This window comes from Sardina pilchardus, chromosome 2, assembly GCF_963854185.1.
Source record: "Sardina pilchardus chromosome 2, fSarPil1.1, whole genome shotgun sequence".
Classification (NCBI taxonomy): domain Eukaryota; kingdom Metazoa; phylum Chordata; class Actinopteri; order Clupeiformes; family Clupeidae; genus Sardina; species Sardina pilchardus.
This window is the reverse complement of record NC_084995.1, coordinates 12,970,398-12,990,375: the sequence shown is the minus strand read 5'-3', so window position 1 is coordinate 12,990,375 and position 19,978 is coordinate 12,970,398. Positions and strand designations below refer to the sequence as shown.

The 19,978-nt window shown below is 44.5% G+C and overlaps 1 protein-coding gene across 1 annotated transcript; it reads right to left on the bottom strand.

The window, feature by feature from the left end:
* Window positions 1-549: 549 nt before the first annotated feature.
* LOC134063629 (NACHT, LRR and PYD domains-containing protein 14-like) lies at window positions 550-19,708 on the bottom strand. The gene is made up of 10 exons (XM_062519241.1): window positions 19,513-19,708; window positions 11,212-13,000; window positions 9,568-9,741; window positions 9,290-9,463; window positions 8,935-9,108; window positions 8,150-8,323; window positions 2,546-2,719; window positions 2,028-2,201; window positions 1,169-1,339; window positions 550-706 (listed from the first exon to the last, which is right to left on the bottom strand). The coding sequence occupies exons 1-10, from the start codon at window positions 19,688-19,690 to the stop codon at window positions 700-702; spliced, it is 3,189 nt and encodes a 1,062-aa protein (XP_062375225.1). The 5' UTR covers window positions 19,691-19,708; the 3' UTR covers window positions 550-699.
* Between the last annotated feature and the right edge of the window lie 270 nt (window positions 19,709-19,978).

Below are 19,978 nucleotides of genomic sequence, written 5' to 3'. Positions count from 1 at the left end.
TCAGGGTACATGTTAGTGTTCTTGTAGTCCAGGGTTCTTTAGCGTTGTGGTCAGGGTACATGTTAGTGTTCTTGTAGTCCAGGGTTCTTTAGTGTTGTGGGTGCATGCTAGTGTTCCTAGTCCAGGGTTCAAGGCCTCATGTGGTCTCTGCTGCCTCCTCTACCTACAGATTCCATATAGGCCACTAGAAAGCACTGGAATGTAGAACTGGGTCCCCAGCTGTAAACACCTTCCCCTGTTGTGCTTTTAGAGGGATTAGTGATGATGTAGAGCTGTCTGCCCCTCTTTAAAGCACTTATAAGACTGATATTTTAACTGGTGGGTCTGGGGATACATTAGTGGATGGATATTAAGAATTGTGGTTGAGGCACAAACCTGATATGAGTGATTGAACTGACCACACTGAGACAAACTAGTTTGTGACAAAAGAAAGTTTAATGGTGCTCATGGCACTATATGGCTAGATATTCATAAAAAAGAAAATTTTCATGCTACTCAACATTAACTGAAAAATAATCTCTTTACAAATCTTGCTTTCATCAGCTTATAAATGCTAATCAATGCGTCACTTCATAACAAACTAAATATTTTAAATTAGCATTAAACATATAGAAACATAGTGCTGATGTGTGGGGCAGTTGGATGATCATCTGATATTGAGTCACCAGTCACACTGACGGATGTTTGATTTCTCCCCAGTTAATACCTGTTGAGGAGATTCAGCAGATTCCATCATCCTTGGAATGGGATTTTCTTCATTAGGATTCCGCAACACAGACATGCAAGGCTGTAGCCATATGGTGTGTGCTTTTTCTTTATGCAATTACAGACACATTTAGCAAAATATTCTGTTTGTCTCCACAACTGCAATTTCAGCGTTAACTTACTATAGAGAACAGATGTTAGTGTTAGCCGAAGAGACAGACATGCAGGGCATTTCCCCATCCATCTACCACGCACTACCTGCCTTGAAACATTTAGTGACATAGGACAGGGACATCACCATAATAAATCAACCAATCAGATTTTTCTTTTTTTAATACCAACACTCAAGGTCACCTGTAAATAAGTGTGTATTTGTGTGTGTTAGTCATGTTGTGTCAATTACACATAGCACACAGGATTACTTTGGACTGTGATTGTATGTGCTGTGTTCATCCTTACTTACTCTAGTTGAGTCAGTTTATATGTAGAGTCTCTCTGTAGAGCAGAAAGCAGCTCCACTCCAGACGGCTGCAGTGTGTTGTGTCTGAGGTCCAGCTCTCTCAGACTGGAGGGGTTTGATCTGAGAGCTGCAGCTAGAGATGAACAGCTCACGGTGAGGTTACACTTCCGTAGCCTGAGACAAACACACAATTTACTTTATATTATTTTACATTTAGCAGACACTTGTTTCACCCAAAGTGACTTACAATATGTTAACTATATTACAAGGGATTACATTGTCCCCGGAGCAATTTGGGGTTAATTGCCTTGCTCAAGCGCACAACGGTGGAAGCCGGGAATTGAACCGACAACTTTCAGACTACTGCACACTAGCCCAGCTCCTACACTACCACCGCACATCGTCCGTAATGCACACTCAACACACCGGCTTTTTCCCACCACCGCATATACACTATCCGAGGACAGAAACAAAACAAACAAACAAACAAACAAAAGAAATTACTGTCACACATGTAAACTGTAAGCTGTCAGCAGTATTGTGTAAAGCGCAACAGTCCTGCCCACAGCCGATTCTGGAAGTAAGAATTCAATACAAATGTTTCCATTGACAACTGGAGGACAGTATAAGTCATCATTGTATTGTAACCGCCCATGGTAGACTTAGAACCAGCTACAACATGACAAAGCAATTGTACGCTCATATTGAGATCAAAAGTTAAAGGGGCATCAACCTTGTTTTGAGAAAAAATGTTTTAGTCATGATTTAACAGAAAAGTGCCACACTACCCAACATCCTGCAAATGTTCGAAATGTCAGACACACACACACACACACACACACACACACACTTGCAGACATACTCCAGTTTCTCCAGTCTGCAGTTTGGATGCTCCAGACCAGTAGAAAGCACCTTCACTCCTGAATCTCCCAGGTTATTGTTACTCAGGTCCAGCTGTCTCAGACTGGAAGAGTTTGAGTCGAGGGCTGAAGATAAGTCTATGCAGCTCATCTCTGTGAGGTTACAACCCCTCAGCCTGTAGACACAAACACACACACACACACACACACACACACACACACACACACACACACACACACAAACAAACACATTAACATTCATACAGTCAAATGATTATTGCATTGAGTACCCTAAAAACAGAGAATGTGTATGCATCACAAAAGACAGCCCTAAAGATGAGAATCACAGCACAGTTTATATCATGAAATTTATATTAAAGCTCTCTCTCCCTCTCTATCCCACTCCCTCCCCAAACACACACACACACACACACACACACACACACACACACACACAATCTCTCTCTCTCTCTCTCTCTCTCTCTCTCTCTCTCTTTTACAAACACATGCACACATTTACTTCAGTGTCTCCAGTCTACAGTTTGGATGCTCCAGACCAGTAGAAAGCAGGTCCACTCCTGAATCTCCCACATTATTCCCACTCAGGTCCAGCTGTCTCAGACTGGAAGACTTTGAGCTGAGAACTGAAGATAAAGCTGCACAGCAGTTCTCTGTGAGGTCACAACCCTTAAGCCTATAGACAAACACATAATGATATTATAACAGAGATAGAAATCACACAATTGAATGACAATATTTACACGAGAACACTTTTAAGGGCCTGTGTTCACCAATCACGTTTTTTTGCACTGACAGTGCCCTTGCTGGGCTCGTTAATGTCACTTCTGTCTTGCTAGCCAATTAGAATGGAGGAAGGCGTGGGACCTACACTGTCATCAATGTTGTTAGTGGCAGAGTTTGAGGGCGCTGTTAGAGCAAAAAAATTGTGGACATAGGTCCTTGGTCATTGCTTTGTAATTTGCGTTCAGCTTGCAGTAGTTCTTTAATATTAGTCATATAGGACTGGGCTGGGCTTGCTCAGTCGCTAGTTTGAAGTTTAACACGGTTTTAAACTCCAACTCCCAACTCCAACTCCAGGTTATACCGTACTCCAAACTAGCGACAGAGCAATTGCCCCATTGAGTTTTCCTCTGCCACTACCAACATTGTTGACAGTGTAGGTCCCTCTTCATTGATTTTAATTGGCTAGCAAGAGAGAAGTGACATTGACAAGCCAAGCGCTGTTATGAAAGTTGAACAGACTTCAACTTCAAGCACTCTGAGTGCTGCAGACAAGCAAGCACACGCACACACACACACACACACACACACACACAAACTGGCAGACTTATGTTATGGATGTTGAGTTGAGCACAGAGCGACACCTAGTGGCCTTGTTATGTAAAACGGAAGTCTTATATGCCGTGTACTGTGATTGAGAGTCATTCATTAAAATCGTGAACTGAAACATGGTGTCAGAAGTGGTTTAGCTGACATAGCTAACTAGGAAGAAATGGCGCACAATATGATTCCGGCACCAGAAGGCATGCAGATGTCCGGTGATCTGGCGAAGAACTGGGAGGTTTTCCGTGCGGAATTTGAGGACTATGTGTTAGCTGCGGGCCTGAATGAGAAGACGGAGGAAGTGCAGGCAGCCTCGCTAAGACGGCTAATGGGTAACGAGTGCCGCCACATTTATATGCATAACGTGATTTTGAGTGAGGAGCAAAAGAAAGACCCTACTGCCATCCTAGACGCTTTGGGTGTGTATTTTAAGCCAGCGAAAAATGTGATATATGAAAGATATCAGTTCGGGTGCTGCAAACAGGAGATTGATGAACCTATAGACAGTTTCCTAACTAGACTACGGGAAGGAGCTTCATCGTGTGAGTATCGTGGGCTTAAGGACGAGATGATTCGGGATAGGCTCGTGCTAGGTGTTGCAAGTGAAAATACCCGAAGGCGCTTGCTGCGTGAACGAGAGCTAATGCTACCAGCAGCGGTTGAAATATGTCGTCTAGCAGAACTGACAGAAAAGCGCATGAAAACTATGGTGAGCCCACAAGTGCAGACGGACAGTGTGAATGCAGCAGACAAGCAAAATGAGAGACGTAAAACTCAAGATAGGAGAGGGCGAGATCTACAGTTTGCTTGCAAATACTGTGGAAACAGCCACAAGCGTGGCAGGGAGCAGTGCCCAGCCTACGGTAAGACATGCCGAGCGTGTGGCGTCTCGAACCACTTTGCTAAAGTATGCCAGGCTAGCAGCAAGACAAAAAAGGTGAATGTGCTGGAAGATGTTGAGCAAGGGGACACAGATACAGATGACATGTTCCTAGCCACAGAATGCATTAGCAATGTGAAATCAAAGGGGCTCAAATGGTTTGTGCACCTGCGTTTGAACAAGAAAAAGCAAGCATGTCAGCTAGATACCGGTGCCACTTGTAACGTCATGAGCAGCAAGGTCAAAGAGAAGTTGTCGCCTGGAACAGCGCTACAACCAAGCACAACCAAACTGAAACTATATTCTGGGGAAACTATGCTGTCACAGGGGAGATTCCACACAGAATGTGTCATTAGAGGAGAAAAGCACGGCCTGGTCTTTGAGGTAGTGGAAACTCAGCAGGAGCCTCTCCTCTCTGGGGCCACATGCGAGCGTCTGGGCCTAATGACATTCACAATTCCTGAGGAGCTGCACAAACTAGAGGCAGATCGGTCTGTGCCCCTCACTAAAGAGCAGCTGCTGACCGCCTACACGGATGTCTTCATGGACCCAATCGAGTCAGTCCCAGGTGAGATACACTTTGAGCTGGATCCAAATGTGACTCCTGTACAATGTGCACCTCGAAATGTTCCAGTGGCGTTGAGGGAGAAGGTCAAGGGCGAACTAGATAGGCACATCAGAGCAGGCAATATCACACCAGTGAGCGAGCCCACGGCATGGATAAGTAACTTGGTGACTGTCGCAAAACCAGAAAAAATAAGACTATGCATTGACCCCAAACCCCTTAACCGAGCATTGCTGAGGTCTCACTATCACATGCCAACGTTGGAGGATGTGTTGTACAAGCTACCCAAGGCACGTCTCTTCACACTGGTGGATGCTCGCGACGCTTTTCTACAGTGCAAGCTTGATGAAAACAGCAGTCGTCTGACGACCTTCTGGACACCGTGGGGCCGCATGAGGTGGCTCAAACTCCCTTTCGGTGTCTCTGTAGCACCAGAACTCTACCAGCGTAAACAGCATGAACTGCTAGCAGGCCTGATTGGCGTTGAACCAATAGCCGATGACATCCTGGTGGTTGGGTGTGGCGACACAGAGGCGGACGCAGAACGAGACCATGACAACAATCTGCATGCTCTCATGGAACGTTGCAGAGCTGTGAAGCTTAGACTGAGTGAGCGCAAGCTGCAATTCAAACTTCAAGCGGTCCACTTCCATGGACACATACTGTCCTCAGAAGGGCTGAAGATCGACCCAGAGAAAACACGGGCTGTGTTGGAGATGCCAACTCCTACGGATGCAAAAGCTGTACAACGCTTCATTGGGTTCGTGACATACCTCGCAAAATTCCTGCCAAAGCTCTCGGAGGTCTGTGAGCCACTCCGCAGACTCCTGGACAAAGACACAGAATGGCACTGGCTGACCAAACACGAGGACGCAGTGTGTGAGATAAAGCGACTGGTCTCCAACACACCTGTTCTCAGATACTATGATGTCACAAAGCCTGTAACTGTCCAGAGTGATGCCAGCATGAATGGACTGGGATGCTGCTTGCTGCAAGGGGGGCAGCCAGTGGCTTTTGCTTCGAGAGCCCTGACACAAACAGAGCAAAACTATGCTCAAATCGAAAAAGAGTGTTTGAGCATAGTCTTCGCATGTCAAAGATTCCACCAATACTTATATGGTAGAGAAATGGTCACGGCAGAAACAGACCATAAACCATTGATCACAATTTTCAAGAAGCCTCTCCTGAGTGCACCAAAACGTCTCCAGGGAATGCTGATGCAGCTTCAGTGTTACAACCTCGATGTGGTATACAAGCCTGGGCCAGAAATGTACGTCAGTGACACTTTAAGTCGAGCTACTCTGCCGCACAAAGGGCCAGACACCCCACATGTGCGACATGCAGTGTTTGCCACCCAGACAGAGTACGCACAGCTGGACCAAGCCCAGCACCTGAATGTCACTTCCTTCAGATTCCGCCAAATAGCACAGCATACAGAAACGGATAATGTACTCCAAGAGCTGAAGACGGTGATCCTGAACGGGTGGCCCGACTTCAGAGAGGACACCCCACTGGAAGTGCGGGACTACTGGCCCTTCCGGGATGAGCTGAATGTGCAAAACGGTGTGCTATACAGAGGACAGTGTGTAGTTATCCCAAAGGCCCTAAGAGCAGAACTACTCAAGCGTATACACTCTAGCCACATAGGTGGTGAGGCCTGTTATAGACGGGCCAGAGATACCCTCTTCTGGCCAAGAATGAGAGCCGAAATCAAAGACTTTGTTGCCAACTGTTCTGCATGTAATGAGTACGCAAGGAATCAGCAGAAGGAACCTATGATGTCGCATGAGATACCTACACGTCCATGGCAAACGGTGAGCATGGACATCTACTCTTATGCAGGCAAAGAATTTCTCATCATTGTAGACCACTACTCGGATTACTGGGAAATCGACCAGCTGCCAGACCTGTCAGCCGACACACTCATCACGCGCTGCAGAGCCCAGTTTGCACGCTATGGGCAGCCTGACAAAGTGATCACTGATAATGGCCCACAGTTTGCCTGCGAACAGTTCAGGAAGTTTGCAACAAGCTGGGATTTTACCCATGTCACATCCTCCCCCCGTCATCCTAAATCTAATGGCAAGGCCGAGTCTGCTGTGAAAATAGTGAAATCACTCTGCAAGCGGGCAAAGGCAGAGGGCACAGATGCATGGATGGCCATCCTCCACTGGCGCAACACGCCCACAGACGGGTTGGACAGCAGCCCCGCTCAACGCTTAATGTCACGAAGGCTCAAAACTTCGCTGCCAGTGGCAGACAGTCTGCTACAGCCACATGTGGTGGTCGGAGTGACTGAGAAGTTGAGGTGGAAACGGCGGATGGCGAAATCGACCTATGACCGCTCCGCCAGAGACCTCCCAGAGCTGATCGTGGGAGATCGGATCAGAATGAAACCACTACCAGGTGATCGCACAGGAAGATGGCAACTGGGCCAATGCATCCAGAAAGTCGCCCCTCGCTCATTCGTGGTAGATGTCAACGGCACACTTTACAGACGCAACCGTGTGGATCTTCGGGTGGCAGAGCACGCAGCTGAAGCACAGCCAATCAGTAGGCCAGAGCAGAACGATCCTGAACAGGAGCATATGTCTGGGAAGTCAGCCTCAGCCGAGACCGGGCATGGATCAGGCCAGGGTGAACCAGAAGGGACCGAAGACGCACAGCCCCAAAGCACTCTGGCTCCTCGCATCCCAAGTACACCGCTGCCTGGACTGTGCTCGACACCGGGCAAGCACAGTGGCACTCCGGGACATGCAGTCTCCACACGCAGTGGCCGCCTCTCACGCCCACCTCAAAGACTGAACTGGTGACGTTGATGGAACTTATGCTCGTCTAGAGTCCACATGCACTAACACGTATGAGACATGAGAACATGGGCTCGACTAGGGTGTAGGCGGATCGCTGCCCTTACTAATGCCCACACACGCACACACACACACACACACACACAGACAGTGGCAGCACACACAGGACGAAACCTCACTAGTTTTTTTGTTGGTGTGATCTGTTCCTACGAAGGAAAAAAAAGAGTAAAGTGTGGAAAGACTGTAAGTGTAAATGCCATGTTCAAATGTGATACTATAATAACAATGAGTTATTGATATAGAGTTATGTTATTGCAGTAATGTTATACAGCCTGCAATGGTTATTGAAAAGTGAATTGTTTGAAGTGTTTAATAACAGAACATTAATCTAAAGGAAGGAAGATGTTATGGATGTTGAGTTGAGCACAGAGCGACACCTAGTGGCCTTGTTATGTAAAACGGAAGTCTTATATGCCGTGTACTGTGATTGAGAGTCATTCATTAAAATCGTGAACTGAAACAACTTACTCTAGTGTCATCAGTTGACTGTTTGTATGCTCCAGACCAGTAGAAAGCAGCTTCACTCCTGAGTCTCTCAGGTTATTGTAACTGATGTCCAGCTGTCTCAGACTGGAAGAGTTTGAGCTGAGAACTGAAGATAAAGATGCACAGCTCTTCTCTGTGAGTTTACAATCCCACAGCCTGTAGACACACACACACACACACATACACACACACATTAAAGGCAAGGTATAGAGGTGAGAATCACGTAATTAAAAGACAGAAGCAGCACTAAAAAATACTTGCTCTCGGGGTCCCCCTACAGTTGAGAGGCGCAATAATAAACAAACTAACTATGCGTCTTTTGCAACGAAGTATAAACGTAATTCCGAAAAAATATAGAGGCAATTGCACTGACAGAAGTTTGTAGAAAGAGACCTCTGAATTCCTGTAGCATAGCAGCTCTTTTCAGTTGTTGGAGGAGGGCAGTGTTCCTATAGTAGAAACAGCAACTTAAATCCATAAAGTGCCATTTGCCCTATTAAGAGTTTATGTGCCATCAAAATGATTTTAGAAATGTCAGAAAAGGTGTGTGTGTGTGTGTGTCTGTCTGTCTGTCTGTGTGTGTGTGTGTGTGTGTGTGTGTGTGTGTGTGTGTGTGTGTGTGCGTGTGTACGTGTGTGTGTGTGTGTGTGTGTGTGTGTGTGTGTGTGTGTGTGTGTGTGTGTGTGAGAGAGAGAGAGAGAGAGAGAGAGAGAGAGAGAGAGAGAGAGAACAGTGGTTCTGTGTGACACGCACGCACAAGAACTTACTCCAGTGTCTCCAGTCTACAGTTTGGATGTTCAAAACCAGTAGAAAGCAGCTCCACTCCTGAATCTCCCAGATTATTTTCACTTAGCTGCAGTTGTCGCAGACTGGAAGTATTTGAGCTGAGAGCTAAAGATAAAGCTGCACAGCTCATATCCGTGAGTTTACAACTCCACAGCCTGTAGAGACACACATTAACATTTAGGCATAGAGATGAGCATCACTACATAATTAAATCTATCTCTGCCCCTCTCTATCCCCTATCCCCCCCCCCCACACACACACACACACACGCCGCACACACACACACACACATACGAAAAAGAACATTCAACTGCACATGCCAACTGACGGTCTTACTTCAGCGTCTCCAGTCTACAGTTTGGATGCTCCAGACCAGTAGAAAGAAATTCCACTCCTGAATCTCCCAGATTATTGTAATTCAGGTTCAGATGTCTCAGACTGGAAGAGTTTGATCTGAGAGCTGAAGATAAAGCTGCACAGCTCTTCTCTGTGAGCTCACAACGCCATAGTCTGTGGACACACAAGAATCAGAATTAAGCCAGGGAATTGAGAGTTGAGAATGCCTGCATTAAAAGACAGACAGACAGACAGACACACATACACACAAGACTCACTCAAGTTTCTCCAGTCTACAGTTTGGATGCTCCAGACCAGTAGAGAGCAGCTCCACTCCTGAATCTCCCAGATTATTAACACTCAGGTCCAACTGTCTCAGGCTGGAGGAGTTTGAGCTGACAGTTGAACCTAAAGCCGCACAACTCTTTTCTGTGAGGTCACACCAACTCATCCTGTAGACACACACACAAACAAAACTCACTCGTACACACATTGACATAAATCCTAGATTTACATACTTATACGCAAATCTACTTATACTAGATTATACTTATACTTAGATAGACTTTATCTTTATGGTTTCCATAAAGTTAAAGTTAACTGATTAGCAGACGCTTTTATCCAAAGTGACACAGCTTGCAACAGCAGGAATCAAACCCAGACAATCAGTGATGTGACCACTGCTCCACCGGGCCTGCAATAACAGGTTGGTGTTTGTCTGTGGTAGGATCCCTGCTTGATGCAGTATTCATTAATGTAAGACTTATTTCTGAGACTTCTATATTCATGTTTGCTGAATCCTCTACAATACTTTCAGTCATACTACTATCATCTTCTGGGGCCAGTTAGTTCTCTGATCGGATTTCAGCTGTTAGATGGGATCACATTTCTCACGTAGTTGTGCTCTAATCGTCCAGTCAAGTCAAAGGACCGGAACACCAAGACGGGTTTGGAGGTTGTTCTGAGTTTACGTTAGGCTCATGTCCATCATAAATGTTGCCATGAAGAGGAACTTTGCATCTGGTGGTGATGTTATGCAGGATAATAGAGGTGAGTAGTAAAGTGCACGCCACCTTGGGTTCTAATTGTACTTGTGAATTATTGCAAGTAATTCAGGCTCTTCAGGACTTGCTCAGATGTGTTTGCTCCCAGAAAAGGTGTCATCAGCATTTTTTTAACGGAGTCAGGCCTGTTTTAATTGTGAATTTGCCCATGTTTACTGTAATGTTTACAGACCATTTCTAACAGTGACCATCTTATCTTTTGACTCTGTGATGTATTTCTATTATGGCAACCACAGCTGCCATTATTTTACCATAATTTTTACAGATTTTGTTTTTACAGTGGTACTGTATACAGTTAGCCTGATGTAGTCATACTCGATTCTAATCCGAATTTGAGTCTGATACTGCTAGATTGGGACGTGATTATGGGGCGTTTCAACCAACACAGGGGGAAATGCCTCTGCACTCAAATATATAGACCTAACCAATCAGAGCAACGAAATAGCCTACCATGAATCCTGAACCAGAACATCCTTCTTCTTGCTGTGTTACTCTAGTTTCGATTTCAGTCATCAGTGACATCTAAATATATGCTATAGCTTATCTAATGACAAGAACTTTTTTGAGTAAACAAAATCAGCCGAAGCTCACGCAGGTGACGTGATGGATGGATGAACAATGGTACCTATAGTCTATCGTCGAATAAACCCTGTCCATACTGTTTTCTGGTTCGGGCATAGTTGCTCCTTAATGGAACAAGTCCAGACCGAACTTACCGACCTCAAATTTTGTGGCCGAGGTTACGTTTGGACTGGCTTTCCAGGCTAGTGTACAGTACGGGTGACTCAAAACAAATCCATAACTTTAATATAACCTCAATTCACATATTTACTGTATGAGTTTGAGTTCAATACTTACTGGACTTTTCTCGTTGCTTTAACTGCTGGCAGCATCCTCTGCAGACCTTCATCTGATCCAGCATGGAGACCGTAATCCAACAGCTTTAACTCCTCCAGCTCCTGGTCAGACATCAGCAGCACAAAGGTCAGTGCTGACAGCTGGGAAAGAGAGGGATTCCCTCGAGATTTATTTTCCTTCCTCAAGTAGCCCTGGACCTCCTCCATCAGGGAGTGGTCATTCAGTTCATACAGACAGTGGAACAGGTTGATGCATCTCTCTGGACTGGAGGTTTCTTTGATCTTCTCCTGGATGTATTTGACTGTTTGCTCTGTGTTCTGTGAGCTGCTTCTGATCTGTGGTAGCAGGCCTTGTAAGAGTTTCTGATTGGACTCCAGTGAGAGGCCCAGAAGAAACCTCAGGAAAAGATCAAGGTGTCCATTTTCATTGTTTAAGGCCAGATCCACTGCTATCTGGTGTAGGTCATTAAGTCTGTTAGCACTGAACAGTGAATGCAGTTGAGAAGTTTGGTGCTGGTCAGAGATATTGCCCTCTCTCATGCTAATATCCAAAAACACATATACAGCGGCAAGGAACTCTTGAACACTCAGATGAACAAAGCAGAACACTTTCCCCTGGTACAGCCCAGCCTCCTCTCTGAAGATCTGAGTGCACAGTCCTGAGTACACAAATGCTTCTATCAAACCAATGTCACACTCTCTCAGGTCCTCCTCATAAAAGATCAGATTGCCCTTCTCCAGCTGCTGAAAGGCCAGTTTTCCCAGGGACAGAATGAACCTCAGGTTCCAGAGTGCTTCCATATCACGGGTCCCATATTTCTGACTCCTGTGTTTGGATTGTATGATCAGGAAGTGTGTGTATATTTGAGTCAAAGACTTTGGAATCTCTCCACTCTCTGCTTCAGTCATGATGCACTCCAGAATAGTGGCTGCCATCCAACAGAAGACTGGAATGTGACACATGATGTAGAGGCTCCTGGATGACTTCAGATGTGTGATGATTTTGTTGGCCAGCTCATCATCTGTGATTTTCTTCCTCAAATAGTCCTCCTTCTGTGGGTCACTGAAACCCCCAACTTCAGTCACCCGGTCAACAAATTCAGGAGGAATTTGATTGGCTGCTGCCTGTCTGGAGGTGATCCAAACAAGAGCGGAGGGAAGCAGATTTCCCTGGATCAGGTTTGTGAGAAGGACATCCACAGAGGCAGATTCTGTTACACTGTAGATGCATTCTCTGTGTTGAAAGTCTAGAGGAAGTCTGCTTTCGTCCAGACCGTCAAAGATGAAAGCCATCTTGTATCTTTCTGGTTTGGAGAAGGCAAAGTCCTTTGTTTCACTGAAGAAGTAATGAATCAGGTCCATAAGAGTGAAATGTTTGTCTTTCATCAGGTTCAGCTCCCGAAAAGGAAGAGGAAAGACTAAACTGATATCTTGATTGGCTTTCCCTTCAGCCCAATCGAGAATAAACTTCTGCACAGAGACTGTTTTTCCAATGCCAGCCACTCCCTTTGTCAGCACAGTTCTGATGGGTTTGTCTTGTCCAGGGGAGGGCTTGAAGATGTCTGTACATTTTATTGGTGTGTCCCCTTTTGTTACATTTCTCTTGGACGCCATCTCAATCTGTCTGACTTCATGTTCAGTATTGACTTCTAGGCTTTCTCCACCTGTCATGTAGAGATCTGTCTCCAGGAAGGTAGGCTTTCCCTCATTATGGACACTTTCAGATACTCTCTGAAGCTTCTTTGTTAGCCTATATTTAAGCTCTTGTTGGCATCTAGGGAACATTCCGTCTAGATATAAAGACACAATATGATTTAGTCAGTCGAATGACATAAGTGCGTGAACACTTTGCAGTAACAAAATAACAGACAGCATATCCTGTCAGTAATCATGACTCATTAGCCCCTTTCACACCGTCGGGCCAAAGCCGAGCCAGCCGTGCCGTGCCGTGCCGGGGCTAATTGCTTTCACACCTCTTGGCGCAGTGCTAACTGCCGGCCAAATCGGGGCTACTAGCCCCTGATTTCTGGCCCAACAAAATCGTTGGGCCACTCGGGACTACAGTCGGGCCAGAGGCGGTGTCAAGGTGAAGGCGGAGTCAACCCGTTGCTGTGTGTGGAGTCGACAAGCATTGCAATGTACATCGAATTTAGAGATAGCGGTTACGTCCACGTTAAAGATTTGCACAACAGGACATTTTCACTCACGCACTCCGACCCCTTTCGTTCGGGAATTCTAAAATAAATATGTTTGTTAATGCTTCAAAATAACATTTAATAAATGAACCTTACATTTTCCAGTAGCCATAGATTTGTGGATTTGAACAAAGTCCCGTTTGGTTCTTAGCAGGAGCGTCTACTAGCCTACTGCCTTCAAAATATTTTCTTTAGCCTACTCTGCGCTCGGAGTTTGGTGCTAGGCTGTGGACTTGCGGCATCGTCGTGAAACTAATTCCACTGGAGCTCCATACGGATTTTTCTGTCTATGGATTGTACACACCGCCTTACAAATGTTTACTGCTCTTCCAGTCAGGTAAAATGTCATTTATGTTACATAACTCATTTAGATACACGTACAGTGGGTACGGGTTGAGAATGCACCTTCTCCCGCGGGACTCCCGAAGAGATCCCGCAGGCCGTCAAGCCGATTTTTTTCGAGGCTAAGGCAATGTACCCAAACAACCACCAGGTGGCAGAAAGTTTCATCCCGCATTTCAAAATGATGAAGACCGCATATCCGTCAATAGTCGACTCCTTAATCTCATTTAATCATTACAATGAAGGTGATGACTGGCGAAATTATTCAAACGACGTTTCAATGAACCATTGTTGAAATGAATGAAAATGGTTATAGAAAATCGCCTACAGCCTAACGCCGACACAGCTGATTCTTTGATTGATTCTAAGCTGTTTTGATGTAGGGGATGGGTAAACTGGCGCGCTACAAACATGCTACCAATCAAATGTAATATTAGTAGGACTAGCCTACTTAGACACTTTAGTCATAGGCAACGTTGCCATGTTAATTTGGGCTAGAAGTTCTTGCTTGTGGCGCTCCTGTCCGCTGCTTCCCCCGAATTGTGTGGCAAATTTGTCAGCAATCAGCTTAAATATCAAATCATATTTTATTTCTCTTTGTCGCCATGGTATTGGGGATTACGCGGAGAAACGAGATGGTCAGTCCTCGTATTTTTTCTTCGCGTTTCGTTATAAGAAATATATAAGTAATAGTTAGTCTTCTTCCATATTGAACAGATCTACGGGACGCTCTTTGTTCCGTATTTTAAGGAACTACTCAATGCACACACACTACAATGAAAAACACACAAAGAAATCACTAAACATATAGCCTACAACCTAATGACACTTTAATGCAGCGTTTCTCAAACTATGGGCCGCGAAACGTGGAGACTGCTGCTGGTCCGCGAGACATGGAGTGAAATTAGGTCCGGTGATCTGATAATTTGCTGCGCAATTGACCAAGCAACCGCGGACCGACAGAAAAAGAAAGCAAACGTTGCTGCGGAAATGCTTGCTAATTTGATGTGTTTAAACATAGAGCCATACAATTAGGTGTGTCTGTTATTATGATAATTTTCGAGCATAACTGCTTGTCCATAGCTCAGTGACTAAAGCCTTGCCATAAGCACTGCTGCAGGTGCTTCTTTTATTATGCGGTTAGAGCATAAGCGCTATAGACTATAACTCAGGGACAGGTGCAAAACCACCAACTGGGATGGATCGAAGGGCAAGCAAGCACTGCCACACAACGTGAAGGCCTTTGTGTTGTCAACACTAAACAGAAAGTTGCCTACGATGGGGAGAAGTGGCCGCAAGGACTGCATCGATAAGATCAACGAATACAGTAATGTTTTACAACCCAGCTGGTATCCGCTGTTCATTCCGACATATCCCCACTCGGCGGTAGGCCTAAGCCTATTTAACTTTTTTTTTTCAAACAACGTGCCATTCCGACATGAGGTCATTTATAGGCTATTAATGTCATAACTATTAGGCTATCATTAGGCTTACTATGCATGGCTGTAGGCAGCTATGAGGCCACTGAGATCTGGACCTCATCGGTTTTGTGAAAGCCGATTGGAAATACATAAGTTTAGAGCGAACGTTTCAACTATGTTTGCCATGGTAGACAAAAACACTCAAATAAAACAATAGCCTAAAAAATAACTGCATGCGTAATGGACACGGCTCTATATCCTAAATAATTTTCGAGGTTCGCCATTTGGTAATATGGCCTATCCTTACTGACAATAATTTAGATTGAGCACAACTAAAGTTGCACGAAGGCAAAATACAGTCCTAAAAGCCTATTCTATATAGCCTGGCCAATATTGTAGATGTGCAAAAGCAGCATTTGCGTGCGTGCTTGCCGGTGAGGTGTAGCCTACAAAAATGAGCATAACATCTGATTATTAAAGTATGGCTATAGGATATAGGCTAGAGAAGAGTTGGTTTAAAATTCAAGTGTAGTAAAAAAGTTTGTACACATCCCCGGTCAAGGTGCAGAACAAGAGTAGGCTAAATCATAAAAAAATGGAAAAAGGTTCGCACACTTGAAATCCTTCTTTTTTGATTTGATTTTATTTTCGTGTGGTCTTCTTCAGATTAAAATTCAAGTACGTGCGCTATTTAACCCCTCGAGACCGACTGCAGTCTGCTGACACAGCCAGACGACTCTCCCAACCCATTCATTCGTTTTGGCCGATATAACCCATTCATTCGTTTTGTGCGTATATAGATTCCTGCATGCTGCATTACCGTGACCCTTAGCCTACCTTGTGGATGATTTTTTCTCATTGGAATACAGCAGGGCAGAATGCCTTTTATCTAACAAACGCAAAAGCTGAGATTGTTGGAAGGACTAGGCTACTCAACAAACTTGTTTTTCGTTTCTGGGAGATCTCGTTATCGTTTTGGATTGTCGGATTTTTATACTTATTGTTTGGACTTATGGACAATGAACTTTGAGGGGTGGTTGTTAGTGCTTTACAAAGCTTTGTGTTAATAAGTGTCGGTCCTCCTATCCTTCAGCTCACTGCGCGATGCAGTTGCGCATAGTGGCCACGAAGTCATTAACTGTTTACGACACAATACATGTTGTGTTTTTCGTTTCTTAGATTTAATGCATGTTTGACATGTAAACAGGCCTTCAGTCCGTTAACTTAAAGCCTTCTTTTGCATGGGGTTGCTCGCATCCGCCCGTAACCTAGACTATTATGTGCGTGGCTGCATAGCCTACTCTTGATTATAATAAGAGGCAAATTGTTACAGGACAACTTAAACTGACTTCCCCAATGCTTCCCCGCAGCACATTACATTTTAATATAGGCTAATATAGGATGAACAAAGTCTATGCTATATTAAATCCAGTAGCCTAATAATTCTATGTGCCACGTCCGATTTCGCAAGTGATGTAGTAGGCTACGTTTAAACATCGACAAACGTCTGTGAGACTACCCATTTCATGAAGAGCAATTGTCTTGTGCGATCATTCCCCCTCCCCCACACTTGTCTAACCAGTTCACTAGACATTATAGCCTAGGCATTGAGGACGATTGCCTCCCTCCCCCCTCTCTCTCGACAGACACCCGACAGGGCTCGGGATCATGACATCAAAACTTCGCGGGCACAGCCACATTGGCAGCTTCACTCCTTAGTTTACTATGGATTACTATGGATTTACTCCCGCCTTTTAGTGTGTTCCTGTTACTTAGTTTTTGCCTTCTTGGTAGTATGTTGCTGTGTAGTGGGGTGTAACAGTGCAACCCACGATCGCAAGAGGAAAATAATAAATCGCTACTATATTTCTGCTTCTTGTCTTGTGCATCTGAATGAATGGATATTACGTTCAGTGCGCTACCAAATGGCGGCGATATTCCTAGAATGCAAGGCGTGTGCCCGAGCCCTATTATGTAAATGTAAAAATGTGTGTGTGTGTGTGTGTGTGTGTGTGTGTGTGTGTGTGTGTGTGTGTGTGTGTGTGTGTGTGTGTGTGTGTGTGTGCTGAACCACGAATTCACATATTAACTTTTCTTTTCAGCAGACATCGCAATCATAAAAAAATCGCAAAACTTTTTAATAAAATAATGCCCCTTGTCTTAATGGGTTCCGGAGGTGCGTAGAGTAAGTTTTGAACCCCGGTCGCTGACGTATGATTAAGATGAAATATAAAGGATTCAGTCAGTCATGTTCATTTATTCGCGGCATGCACTTGAAACGCCGATCAAAAGTTCTGACATGTTAAACTGACGTTAGTCATTAGGCTAATTCACCACATGATAAAATGCTGTTATATTGACGCACAGTAGCCCACGGTAGTCTATGTCTATCTCTGAATCAACATGAACATGCATAACGAGATCCATATATTCTAAGTTGCTAGAAACTTCTTTTGCGGAGCTAGGCCTACTAGTCGATGGTTACAATGAATCACCCTCACTGCCCTATCGCATATCTGACCATCCATTGTTACAATGTTACAAAATGCGCGATCTTCTCCATGCATGTAGCCTACGGTTATAAGTAAAGTGACATGATAGGCATGTAGGCATATTAGATATGTCTGTAAAATACATTTTATTTTCAGTTGTCAAAAGTGGTGGGGACAAAATCTGTGATAAAGTGCTGGGTAAGCTACCCAGCGTCGCCGGTTAAAATGAACATGCCTCCGTTTTAAAATAGCCTATAGGCCTACACATTTCTAAGTATTCCTAGCATAAATGTAGTCTAAATGTCCATCTTGTCCATCTCTTTCGTCTTCGCCTTGACAATAATAGCCTATTCACGGAAATGCGGTCTTGTAACCGTAATGAATTTATGAATTAATCTAAGGTTGCCTATATCGAGTCTTTCAGGTTGAATTGAAGGCTTCTAAAACCATTTTCATTAATTTCAACAATGGTTTATTGAAACGTCGTTTGATTATAATTTCGCCAGTCATCACCTTCATTTTAATGATTAAATGAGACGGATTAAATGAGACGGATATGCGGAGCATTTCTCTCCCTCTCCATTGACCAAAACGTTGCTCTGGCATCTCTGCTGGACTGACTGAGTTATAGGCTACGTCAAGTGAGAGAGCCAGCTGTGAGGTAGCCTACGCTGTAAAACATTCGAAAACTCTGAAACTGCAATCTGACATGCCGAGCGTGATGTCTCTTTTCTCCGCTTGTCACCAGCGCGGTGTCTTCGGGTTTTTCCGTGTTTTCCGGTATGAGCCGAACCTTCATTTTATTAGGGTGGTCTTATGTTGCCCCCTTGCGGTTGCAAAGTCCCGATGCTTCGGGAGTCCCGATGTGCGGGAAAGAAAGGAGCATTCTCAACCCGTACCATCTGTATGTGTCTGTGCCATGCGTTTCTTTAGGAATCCACCGTCATGGTTAGTATAGAAATGAATAAGTGACACAAACGGACAATAAATGGTGACTGACTTGTATAGCACAGCATAGGAAAGAGATACGCGACTTCAGCTTATCCTGCTTGAAAAGGTGTGGTAATGGTGAGTTTTCACAAGCGAGGGCGTGCCGAGGTGTAATGCGTTGAGGATAATGGCCTGACAGTCTGAACGCAAAGGTGAGGCTTGTGGACCCGGGCTATTAACACCAGTTTGGCCCGAAGTTAGCCCGGCCCAAGCTGGCCCGACGGTGTGAAGCCGGCTATTGTTATGACAGTTCTCAGAAGTGTATGTAGCAGACTTATGTCAGAGCATCTCACTGTTACAAGGCTATCAGAGATTAGCTACTGGTAATATGGCAGGTGCTGCGCTGTTATGCTGTGTCTCTAAACACTGACTGAATAATAATGTCAACCTCTTCCTATGATCAAGGATTCATGTTCAGTTGTATATATTATACAAGAATACAATTAAAGTATCTGAGTCATTATCGTTATTGGATTACTTATAGAGTAATACAAATGTTTATCAGTCTTATTCCAATCATGAGTTTTAAGTAAATGGTTTAAGAAACTGCCCTGGAAATCCAGAGTTCTCACAAGAGCACAATTAGAATTGTGTCTGCAAGATACTCTGGCAATGAGCAATGATGCACATTACTTTTACCCAAGGCATCAGGGGAAACCAATCACATCGGTCTATCTGATATCTGTGTTATCCTTTACGTGCAGTGAGATTTTCAAATGTATGCTTGATGTCGCCCCTCGAGCTGGGCCATTACATTATTCGTGGCAAGACTCTTAATCTGAAAGATTACCAAGGTCTGGATTTTTTTTTTTGGATAAGAAACAGCAATACAAATAAATCAGTCAATGAACAAATCACTCACATTTCTCCAGCTGCTGAGCGAGGATCTCTTGACTCATGTTCCTCAGGATGTGCGCTGCAATCTTCAGAGCTCCGTCTCTGGCATCTCTCTGGTCCTCCTCATTGTCCTCATCATCACAAGGGGATTCTGGGTAATCTGGACTCAGGAGCTTCTTGAGTCTCTTCAATTCATTCTTCATGAAAGTGACGACTTTGTGTTCAAGCTCCTGATTCCAGAAATTAAGTCATTCCATCAGTGATGAAACAAGTATGAAGATTTGGCCAACAGCCTTCCTGTATCTGCTCATCAATTTGTTGGCATGTCATTACACTTTCTAACTGGATTAGCTGTTATTGTCTGCTCTGAGAGTCATCATCACATTGTCATCATCAAATGTCTATGTAAATTAAATGTACATCAACCATGTATAGAATAACATTTTATTCACATGGTCATTCATTAGTGCTTAGTTCATCAGCAGGTTATC